The following is a 12,013-nucleotide window of genomic DNA, read 5'->3' on the forward strand; positions in this document are numbered from 1 at the left end:
CCTAATACGTCACTAAATAGAGCCCTTCCAGAATCTTAAACAAAGGCGCTGGTAAATGACGTTCACCACTGTGCTGAATTTTGTGACCATTTAAACCTATAACGTCAAATTGACAGACACATTTTCTGTGAATACTGCTAGTGTTTTTGTACATTTTTTATGTTTTTGAACAATTCCTATGTAAAAACAACAGATCTGAAATTCAGTTAGATATTAGATATTTTTAATCGCTTTATCATTTAAATCGTTAAACTTTTTTAAACACCATATTTGTTTCATTATTATTTTATAAGAGTCAAGATGCTTCTCAGAGGGATGTTCTACTGCAATTAGAAATAGTCAAAAAATTTTATTGTATTAATGTTTTATTTAAGCATCAGGAATACAAAAATGAGACAAAATATTAATACAGATACAAAAATAGACACACTTCACAGCCAGAGGAATTCACAATTATAAAAGCTGAAAATTAAACTTTTTACATAATTCCATTGAATGTCTTGCCTTTTGATTTTTAACATTTCTAATAGAATTTAAATAAAAAAGGACTTCTACCTTGAAAGTATTAATAGAGGGAGCAGTATTAGACCATTTACTTTTTTTGGATGAAGTATTTTGCCAAAATAATTAACCGATTAATAATAAAAACATATCCTTTATCCAAATCAGGTCTAATAAAATATAAAATAATATCAAAATCTAAATTTAACATTTAAAACAATCCAAAACAATGTTGTATATACTGTAAGCAATTAGCTTCGAACAGCTCCAACTGACCTGTGGCTCAGAACTTTATATCTGTTTTGAAGGATCATTTATAAATACTATACTGTATTGTATAAAGACCACAGTGCTTTAAAAAAATTCTAATTCATTTAAGCTATACTCAGATTCATTAAAAATATTTAAAAATATGCTTGGTGAGTTGGTTTACAGAAATCATTTACCATATAAACATATTATTTAATGTGACCCCTAACACCACGCAACCTCTGTACTGTTGATAACGTTTTAACTGATTTAGAAGGTAATGATTCACAGTAATGAGGACTCCCCTCCACCACCACCAGTGTGCAGCCCCACCTGGATGATGCACCAGAACACACCAGCTTTGGTGGGGAGGAGAGCAGAGTGATGAAGTCAGTTCAGAGATGGGGATTATTAGGAGGCCGTGATTGGTAAATGCCAGGGGGAAATTTGGCCAGGACGCCAGGGTAACAACCTAATGCCCTGGGATTTTTAATGACCACTGAGAGTCAGGATCTAAGTTTTACATGTCATCCGAAGGATGTCACCTTTTTACAGTATCACCATACTGGGGCATTAGAACCCACACAGACTACGAAGACCCCCTGCTGGCCCCACTAACACCTCTTTCAGCAGCAACCTTAGCTTTCCCAGGAGGTCTCTCATCCAGGTACTGATCAGGCTCACACCTGCTGAGCTCCAGTGGGCTGCCAGTTGTGAGCTGCAGGGTGATAGGGCTGCTAGCCATGGAGTTGTTATTCTGTTCCATTCATTAGATGTTGCCTTTGTGCTGTCATGTTGTGACATCTGAATGTGCATACCCTTGTTTGTTGTAGTTTCTTTTTTTGTATTTAAATAAGAAATAAAAGAAAAACCCGCTTACAGAATCACGTGACGCACAGCGCCTAGTAATTGGGTCCATCCATGAAAGTCGTGATAGAAGGCTACAGCGATGCCTGAATACAAACAAAGCAGATAATCAACGACACGCCTTTTAGCGCTCTTTAATAAACATGATTTACTAATAAACTTATTTTTTACGCAATGAAAATAAATATATGTCTCCATCTTTCATATTTTGAGTGTTTTGAGTTGTTTTGAGTTTTTTTGTTGCCACTCGTGTGTTTTCTGGGACCTTGACGATTGAGGTGCCTGGAGCTCCACAGGGCAGCTTGTCAGACCCAAGATCCAAGATGGCGGCGGCTGGAGGTCTCAGGAGTCTGTGCAGAATCGGATTCAAATCAATCTGTCACAACACCGGATTTTATCCCAAATTACGACATTGCCCGGGCAGGGCTTTCCGTGTTAATGTGAGTGACGATTCTCCCCCTTTCACGGCCAATCCCGTCGATAAACCGTGCAGAAGCCACGTTCACTGAAATTCAATACGGCTTTCAACTGCGGCTTTTGCAGTAATCAGACAGGTGTTTTAACATGTATAGATTAATAATAGAGCTACGTTTCATTGCTATTATTATTAGTTGTGAATATATACATTGCATTGTTGTTATTAATATGGTTGTTGTTGATATTGTTGTCTTGAAAATTGTGATGAGGTTATGATTACTACTATAATGACGGGATTGAAAAAAGTCTGCTTTTGTCATCTTTTACGCACAAGACTACCTTTATAGTGCGATTGTGTTTATCTGAAATGTGTTTATCGTTGTACTGCTAAATGGATTCTACATCACAATCCACCGCTTTGACTAACTGCGTATATATAAAAAAACACAGTTCGTGTACACACAGCAGTCTAATAAATGGAAAGCCTGTCTTGATATCGCTTTATCTGCAAAAGCGCTTGTGTTGTTCCGAGATTGTGAGTTGTTAGAATAACTTTGGAATCACCTCGAGTCTTTGGCTCGAGGCTGGGTGGTCTGGGCTGCTGATTGGTCAATTTAGGGGGCGGAGGCGTTTCGCCTGTAAAATAGGGTCACCTTAAATATGTGTTCGGTTGCCGAGGGAAGATGAGGTGTGCGTGAATCTCGGATTTTTCCCAAACCCCTGTCGTCATTATTATTTTAATAAAATAATAGTAACCGAACACTATAAGTTGGTCTCGTTGAATAATGTAGTGTCAGCGTGCAACTATGTAATTTGTTTGTTTTAACCCCTCTGTCTCTCAGTGCTGTCAGTGTGCGGGAGTGTGGATTGAGTGTGTTTTAACCCCTCTGTCTCTCAGTGCTGTCAGTGTGCAGGAGTGTGGATTGTGTGTGTTTTAACCCCTCTGTCTCTGTGTTGTCAGTGTGCAGGAGTGTGGATTGTGTGTGTTTTAACCCCTCTGTCTCTCTGTGCTGTCACTGTGCAGGAGTGCGGATTGTGTGTGTTTTAACCCCTCTGTCTCTGTGTTGTTAGTGTGCAGGAGTGCGGACTGTTCATGTTTGAATTGCTCTGTGTCCATTATTAATGTCTGTTTCTTCCCTTCCAGGCGGTGTTGAGGCAGCAGACCTTCGATTCCCTGGATGAGAAGCCTCAGTTCCCCGGGGCGTCCGCGGATTTTGTGGATCACCTGGAGTTCATCCAGCCTAATGTCATCTCGGGCATCCCGGTGTACCGCGTGATGGACAGGCAGGGCCAAATCATCAACCCGGCCGAGGACCCCCAGGTGCCTGCTCACCTGCCTCTGTCCACGAGTCCCACTCTTCTCTTCCTGTTCCCCTCTCCTGTCCTCTCTCACTCCTCCCTCATCGCTGCTTCTCATCTCACTCTCTCTGTGCCTCTCTGTGCCCCAACCCCTCCCTTCTGCCCCCCTACTGCCTCTCTCTGCCCCCCTACTGCCTCTCTCTTGCCTCTCTACTGCCTCCCTCCTGTCTCATTCTGCCTTTCTACGGCCCCCTACTGCCACTCTCTGCCTCTCTTCTGTCTCTCGCTGCCTCCCTACTGTCTCTCTCCGCCTCCCCACACCCTCCTTCCCTCTTTCTCTGTCTCTCAGCTCCACATCTCTCATTTCCCTTTTCCTCTCCGTGGTCTTCTCTCCCTTCGTCCTGCTGCTGTCTGGCTGTGGTCGCTGAGCTCTTGGGGCCATGGTGAAAGGGCAGGCAGAGCTGCCCGCGCAGGTCCACAGAGGAGCCTGAAAGTCTCCAGGAGGGCTCGGCGGGAGCGAGGCCTTAACGAGAGAGGATGAAGTAGCGGTGCAGGCTGATTGAAAATGGAGCTGTCTGAATTATTACGGAGCAGAAAGAAGGGTGCCCTGATGCAGCAGGAGGCTGGCATGAGTACAGCTATCTGAATTAATGCCATCAGCTGAAGCAGTCTGCTTGGGGGCCTGACTGAGATTGGGAGGGTCCGTCTGATTGAAGAAGCATCAGTGGCCCTGGGGAGATTCGTCCTGAGCGAGGTCACACGGGGTCAGAAGGAGGCCAGGAGTCTGTCCGAATGCGCTGGTTGCCCAGGGCAACATTGGGATGCAAGCAGCTCCCAGCCACACCCCAGAGTTGTGGGATCAGGGGAGCGAGAGACAGCCTGTGGAGATTCAGCCTTCCCTGAGCTCAGTACGGACAGCAGCTCAGCACACTGCTGGGCTTTCTCACCTGTCTGATACAGCATGTCCCCATGCAGTGTGGTTCAGGATCAGGTGGTTTCCATCCTTTTCTGTGAAGTTAATATCTCCTTCTCTTAACAACCTCGTTAGGAGAAAGTCAATTAGAAAGTCGTTTATTGCTGTACTTCTGCAGTCCTTGATGTGGTTGGGTGGGTGACGCATACACACTCCAAAACGTGCTCCACACGGTCCACAGCGTGATTAAGCATCCACACTGTAACCTGGACTGTGTGCCCCATTGCACCTCGCTCCTCTGTATTTGGGGCGCACACTCAGTCTTGTCATCTCTTGCGGTCCCCCAGCTGCCAAAGGAGGAGGTGCTGAACTTTTACCAGAAGATGACCCTGCTTAACACCATGGACCGCATCCTGTACGAGTCTCAGAGACAGGTTAGCCGTGTCGCCAGTACATGGCCATTGTCTGTGTGTTGTACAAGTGTGTCCACAGTTAGTGTCCACATTTCTGTGCTGTGTGGGTGTGATAGTGCGTGGACTGTAGACTGTGCTGTAGTGATGTGGTGACAGTGGTGTGATAGCGTGCGGACTGTAAACAGTGCAGTGTGGTGACAGTGGTGTGATAGGTTGTGGACTGTGGACTGTGCTGTGCTGGTGTGGTGACAGTGGTGTGATGGTGTGTGGACTGTAGACTGTACTGGTGTGGTGACAGTGGTGTGATAGTGTGCAGACTGTAGACTGTGCTGGTGTGGTGACATTGGTGTTATAGTGCGTGGACTGTAGACTGTGCTGTAGTGGTGTGGTGACAGTGGTGTGATGGTGTGTGGACTGTAGACTGTGCTGTGTGGTGACTGGTGTGATAGTGTGCGGACTGTAGACTGTGCTGTGTGGTGACAGTGGAGTGATGGTGTGTGGACTGTAGACTGTACTGGTGTGGTGACAGTGGTGTGATAGTGTGTGGATGTGATGCGTTAGTGTGACAGTATTGACACTAGTGTGCACGTGTGTTACAGGGCCGGATCTCATTCTACATGACGAATTATGGAGAGGAGGGGACCCACATTGGGAGCGCAGCTGCCCTCAGCCCTAATGACCTCGTCTTTGGCCAGTACCGGGAAGCAGGTATGACAGTGCCACCTACAGGCCACATACAGAAAGAAATGTCTGACTCTTATTGCCTTGCTGTCTGTTCCAAGCTGGATCTGGATACAGGTGGCTGTGGTATATAAGTTAGTGTAAGAGCCTGGTGATGCTGCAGCTGGGAGACTCCCTCAGTTCCTTTCACTGTGGTTCTGACTCAGTGCTGCCCCCCACAGGTGTGCTGATGTACCGCGGGTTCCCGCTAGATCTGTTCATGGCACAGTGCTACGCCAATGCGGATGACCTGGGCAAAGGCCGGCAGATGCCTGTCCACTACGGCTCCAAGGATCTCAACTTTGTCACCATCTCTTCTCCCCTGGCGACTCAGATACCCCAGGGTGAGCGTCCTGTTACTCTGCCCACCTGGCTTCTCAGAAGCCTGGTTGTCCGCAGTGCTGCGCTGCTATAAAATGTCTTTCCATCTCTGTGTCTCTAACTCAGTTCGGTTCAAGGAGCTTTACTGGCATGAACGGTGACTTAGTGTTGCCAAAGCAATTAAGACAACATCTACAGACCTTTCCAATACAAACACATCATAAGATGTTTTCATACAACATACGGAACATTATTGAAAGACCGGCTCACTGTTCCTCAGGCTGTGACCGGAGTTCAACTGACTTCTCTCCTCCTTCTCGCAGTAGGATTGGGACTTGTTGTGATTCTGGCAGGTGTGGGAACTCTGGGATTAGATTTGTAAATTGAGGGTAGAATGTTTCTCTAATCCCAGAGTATCTGTCACAGTGCAGTAGGAAGTGCACCTCTGTCTCTATTTCTCCCCGCTGGCAGTGGGAGCACAGCCTGTCCTCTCTGGGCAGCCAGGTCTGCCTGTGTCGCCCAGTTTCTATGGCCAGGCTGTGGTCACTGAGCCTGTACTTCGTCAGGGTCGGTTTCTTTTTGCTTTTTCTTATCTTGGTCAAATATTCGGCCTCTCCGTCTGACTGACTGCCTTATTAGCCTGTATCTTTGTGTCTGTATCTCTCTGTCCGTCACTGGGACGCTCGGTCTGGGCACACTTTAATGTCCCCCTCTCCCTCTCTCAGCGGAGTTGGTGAGCAGGAAGGGCCTGTGCTTGTTGCAATCAGCCCGTCTCTCTCTCTCTGTCCCTGTCACTCTCTCTCGCTCAGCGGCGGGGGCAGCGTACGCCGTCAAGCGAGAGAACGCCAACCGCGTGGTGATCTGCTACTTCGGGGAGGGCGCGGCCAGCGAGGGCGACGCCCATGCGGGCTTCAACTTCTCGGCCACGCTGGAGTGCCCCGTCATCTTCTTCTGCCGCAACAACGGCTACGCCATCTCCACGCCCACCAACGAGCAGTACCGCGGTGACGGCATCGGTGAGAGGGCAGCCTCACCCCCCCCCGCCTCAGTGCGCTGTCCACTGTGTTCCAGTCTCTCTCAGGGCCCTGCTAATGTACTGGAGTGTCCAGTCAGTGTGTCTGTATTAACCCCTCTCTCTCTCAGGGCCCTGCTAATGTACTGGAGTGTCCAGTCAGTGTGTCTGTATTAACCTCTCTCTCTCTCAGTGCAGTGTTAATGTACTGGAGTGTCCAGTCAGTGTGTCTGTATTAACCCCTCTCTCTCAGTGCAGTGTTAATGTACTGGAGTGTCCAGTCAGTGTGTCTGTATTAACCCCTCTCTCTCTCAGTGCAGTGTTAATGTACTGGAGTGTCCAGTCAGTGTGTCTGTATGAACCCCTCTCTCTCAGTGCAGTGTTAATGTACTGGAGTGTCCAGTCAGTGTGTCTGTATTAACCCCTCTCTCTCTCAGTGCAGTGTTAATGTACTGGAGTGTCCAGTCAGCCAGTGTGTCTGTATTAACCCCTCTCTCTCAGTGCAGTGTTAATGTACTGGAGTGTCCAGTCAGTGTGTCTGTATTAACCCCTCTCTCTCTCAGTACAGTGTTAATGTACTGGAGTGTCCAGTCGGTGTGTCTGTATTAACCCCTCTCTCTCAGTGCAGTGTTAATGTACTGGAGTGTCCAGTCGGTGTGTCTGTATTAACCCCTCTCTCTCAGTGCAGTGTTAATGTACTGGAGTGTCCAGTCGGTGTGTCTGTATTAACCCCTCTCTCTCAGTGCAGTGTTAATGTACTGGAGTGTCCAGTCAGTGTGTCTGTATTAACCCCTCTCTCTCAGTGCAGTGTTAATGTACTGGAGTGTCCAGTCAGTGTGTCTGTATTAACCCCTCTCTCTCAGTGCAGTGTTAATGTACTGGAGTGTCCAGTCAGTGTGTCTGTATTAACCCCTCTCTCTCAGTGCAGTGTTAGATTACTGTGTCTGTATTGACCCGTCTGTCTCTCTCCCTTCCTCAGCGGCCAGAGGGCCAGGGTATGGCATGCTTTCCATCCGCGTTGACGGCAACGATGTGTTTGCTGTGTACAATGCCACGAAGGAGGCGCGACGCCGAGCCATCGCTGAGAACCAGCCCTTCCTTATTGAGGCTATGACCTACAGGTGACTCTTGACCCCTGAACCCTGACCTCCTCTCCTTGCTGGCTGCTCTCCTTGTCATGGTTCTGTGTCCGTCCCTGTCCCACTTTATGAACTCTCTCTCTCTGGATTCAACTCGTCTGTCTTTCGCCATGACTTTAATCCAAGTCCTCAGGATCTGAGAGGTTATTGCCACAGACCGCTCTGATTCACAAGAAAGCACAATGAGGATCTGGGCGAGATCTAGAGGCTACTATAATATAGCCAGCGGCCATATTACCCTGCAGCTCACAACTGGCAGTCCACTGAAGCTCAGCGGGTGTTAGCCTGGCCAGTACCTGGATGGGAGACTCCTGGGGAAAAACTAAGATTGCTGCTGGAAGAGGTGTTAGTGGGGCCAGCAGGGGGCGCTCACCCTGCAGTCTGTGTGGGTCCTAATGCCCCAGTATGGTGATGGGGACACTATTCTGTAAAATAAGGTGCCGTCCTTTGGATGAGACATAAAACCGAGATCCTGACTCTCATTAAAAATCCCAGGGCGTTTCTCGAAAAACGTAGCCATCCTGGCTGAATTTCCCCCTGGCCTTTACCAATCATGGCCTCCTAATAATCCCCCTCTCTGAACTGGCTTCATCACTCTGCTCTCCTCCCCACTGAGAGCTGGTGTGTGGGGAGAGTACTGGTGCACTATGGCTGCTGTCGCATCATCCAGGTGGGGCTGCACACTGGTGGGGGTGGAGGGGATCCCCATTACCCTTAAAGTGCTTTGAGTGGAGTGTCCAGAAAAGCGCTATATAAGTGTAAGCAATTATTATTATTTGTATTAATTATTAACAACATACTTATCTGTTCTGTTCTGTTGATTGGAGTGTCCAGAAAAGGCTGTGTAAGTGTAAGGAATTATTATTTTTATCTGCCAAATGGGAACAGTGCGTCAGAGCGCCACATCTCAGCCGGCGTCTCACGCTCTCCCTCCCCCCGTTTCCGCAGGATCGGGCACCACAGCACGAGTGACGACAGCTCGGCCTACCGCTCGGTGGACGAGGTCAACTACTGGGACAAGCAGGACCACCCGATCTCGCGGCTGCGGCACTACATGACCGCGCGGGGCTGGTGGGGCGAGGAGGAGGAGCGCGCCTGGAGGAAGCAGTCCCGCCGGCGCGTCATGGAGGCCTTCGAGAAGGCCGAGCGGCGCCTCAAGCCCCACCCCGAGCTCCTCTTCACCGACGTCTACCACGACGACCCGCCCCACCTGCAGCGCCAGCGGGAGGCGATGTGGCGGCACGTGCAGATGTACAAGGAGCACTACCCCCTGGACCAGTACGAGCAGTGAGCCGGGGGGGGGGAGCAGGGGGACAGAGCCGCTGTCCTGGACACTGGCCAGCAGGGCGATTTGGGTACATATAAGGTCAGCTGGCCTGTTCACATGGCGGTATGATGAGAACGGCGCTTCACGACAGCCTCACGAACACAGTCCCTTGGAGGAGACTCTAGGGGGCGCTGATGTCACCAGTGCAACTTGGACGGCCCATGTGGGGCCCACAGAGCGCCCTCTGGTGGACACTGGCGACATCGGCACTGTCATTTTGTCATCACTCGTGTTCATGTCATGTTCCTCGCTGTCCCCATGTCGTTGTTTTCCCCGGCACACGGTTCTCACAGGTTTGGACAGGCCAGCTGACTTCATAGGCACCCCTGCGGGTCTGGAGGGAGGAGAGATTGCTGCATGCGTCCGTTTGCACACCGATACACGAAAGGCGTGTGACAGCAGGGATGGAAGAAAGTGAGGGAGAGACTGTTACACTAATGATCAAGATAACGCACACACACACCCACACACAGCCGGTGTTTGCTGGTCCGGAGCAGCACGGTTCGGTTCTGTCTCAATCTCTATTAACACTTCTCACCTTTAACCCCTGGAGGGGGGGGGGGTGGCGGACACGCGTGGCAGACTTTCCTCAGCACGGCTTGCGAGAGGCACACGCGAGCGAATCAGGCTGCTCGCCCCTCTGTCCCGGTCCGGTCAGAGGCTGGGAGCACGCCGGTGGTTCTGCAGGCACCTGGGCCGCCGGCGCCGTGGACTGCCCTGACTGGCACCGGCCCGGCGGGTTGATCTCGGCAGCAGAGCAGGGCCCCGCTGGCCCGAGCTCGGCTGAGGGCCATCCGCATCTCCCCCTAGAGCAGGAGTCCCCAAGAGGCAGCCCATGGCTGCCATGACTGCACCCCACTGCTTAACACTAACGTCAGCCCTCATGCAGGGTGGATCCCATTACCGGCCGAGGGTTCGAGAGTGCCTCAGTGCATGATACTGTTTATACGTCTGATACGTCTGTTTGTAATTTCGTGGGTCCTGTTTTCGAGGGGATTTCTTTTGCACGGGATAAGTTTCTCCTACTCCACTCCAGCGTGTAGTTCCCAGGTAGCGCCGCTGGAGGGCACTGCTGATAGACGCTGCCCCGTGGCGCAGTCCTAATAGAAGATGCATTTACCATGGCGACCAGAGGCGTCACTGGGGGAGCTGCAGTTTCAGGTGTTTGTTGAATTAATAAAGAATTGAACTGTCGCCGTGCCTGAGAGTGTGTGTGTTTTGTTGTTGTCATGCGGGATAGCGGAAAAGACTGGTTCCTCAGACTGCCGTTTACTACCATTAGCGACTTCTGCTTATCGTCAATATTACAGTTAAAAACAATCGTGCGCTCTTCCTTAAATCCCCCAGAACCTGTCACGGGTTTCCCTTATTGCTAAGCAGCGGGGACGGTGGGGTTATGTTAAGCACTTCACGTTGAGAATGATTAAACCTTCACTTATTGCTTTATTGCTTTTATAGCATGTTGAATGTAGTACATTTTCGCAAGTGCAGAGCAGCGTCTTTCACCGTGTCGCCACTGCTGGTGGGTGCTGGGGTGACGGCTGTCCCTGTGTTGCCCTGCAGCTGTAGTGCACAGAGGTGATTTAATTAAACAGCACTTTCCTCTCGGTGGGCGAAAGCAGCTCTTATCTCGCAGCGGGGAAACTCGACGGCTACATCTCACCGCAAGAGGCTGGGGTGCTCAGGGGTGAGAATGTCGAAATAATGTGAAGGAAAAAAAAAAACGGTCACATCGTCTTCACGTTTTATCAGGCTTTACGAGGCCTAAATGAAAGCCGAGCACCTGGCCCGGGAGGGTCCATTTTGTGTTCGCATTGGCGGCGGCGGGAAAATTCAAGACTGGTAAGGGCGCGTGCGTGAGAGAAACCGGACGAAAATTAAACACGACGTTTAAAACGGATGGGTGAGAACCGATCTGTTTTACCGGCATTTTAATCAATAATGGTGAAGAAAGTAAAAGGTCGGGGGGTGTAGTGAGCTGTAGTGACTTGTTAATTTGTATTTCGGAACCGGACGCCACAGGCAAACTGTGCGGGAACAGCAGACGTCTCTGATTTCTGCTGCGTCAGTTTCACGGTGTTTTACGCCACCGCGATTTAATGCTAAGAATGGTGCTGCTGGTGTAGTGAAAACACGCTCGCACTTGGTTCTCTCGCGAAAGTATTTCTCTGAAATATTAAACTTAAGATGACACAGACCAGAGGCACAAGAGGAAACTACATGGGAGAGGAGAGTTCTTTACCGAGAGAGTTGCTGGACTCCTGAACAACGTACCCGGCCATGTTATTAAAGCCAATACCTTAGTATCTTTGAAGAAACGGCTGGTTGAGATTCTTCTATCAATTAGCTGCCATCTACCAGCTTGGCTAGAGAGCCTCCTCTGGTTTATAAGCACAAACACACTCGCAGATAGACACACACTCTCACACAAGCACAGACACCATTTTCACACATGATCTTACACACAGGCATGCTCTGACACACAAGCGAAGACATGCTCTTACAAGCACAGGGTCACAGACAAGCACACAGAAACGTGCTCTCTCACACACAAGTACAGACATGCTCTTACAAGCACAGACGCACACAAGCACACAGAAACGTGCTCTCTCACACACAAGCACAGGCACACTCGTTCACACACACACTTTCACACATCCTCTCTCTCTCACGCATCGCCTCCACCTGTGAACTCTGTTTAAGGACAACAGACCCTGTGGCTGAGATGTTCAGTGAGAAGCAGCTCTGGCCTGTTTGTTCAGCAGCAGAGTTTGTGTTTCAAATGGGAACAGAGACAGACAAAAGGCACGATAAAGTGATGGACACGTGACTAAT

At 49.6% G+C, this 12,013-nt stretch overlaps 1 protein-coding gene across 1 annotated transcript; it reads left to right on the forward strand.

Moving 5' to 3' along the window:
• The first annotated feature begins 1,838 nt into the window (after positions 1 to 1,838).
• On the forward strand, positions 1,839 to 10,372 carry bckdha (branched chain keto acid dehydrogenase E1 subunit alpha). Its single transcript, XM_088627867.1, has 8 exons — positions 1,839 to 2,057; positions 3,179 to 3,355; positions 4,594 to 4,680; positions 5,259 to 5,367; positions 5,562 to 5,723; positions 6,510 to 6,716; positions 7,692 to 7,833; positions 8,800 to 10,372. Exons 1-8 carry the CDS (start codon positions 1,941 to 1,943, stop codon positions 9,140 to 9,142), a joined length of 1,344 nt encoding a protein of 447 aa, XP_088483993.1. The 5' UTR covers positions 1,839 to 1,940; the 3' UTR covers positions 9,143 to 10,372.
• The last annotated feature ends 1,641 nt before the right edge of the window (positions 10,373 to 12,013 follow it).

The sequence above is a fragment of the Lepisosteus platostomus genome, chromosome 4, assembly GCF_059453375.1.
Source record: "Lepisosteus platostomus isolate fLepPlt1 chromosome 4, fLepPlt1.hap1, whole genome shotgun sequence".
In the NCBI taxonomy this organism is placed as follows: domain Eukaryota; kingdom Metazoa; phylum Chordata; class Actinopteri; order Semionotiformes; family Lepisosteidae; genus Lepisosteus; species Lepisosteus platostomus.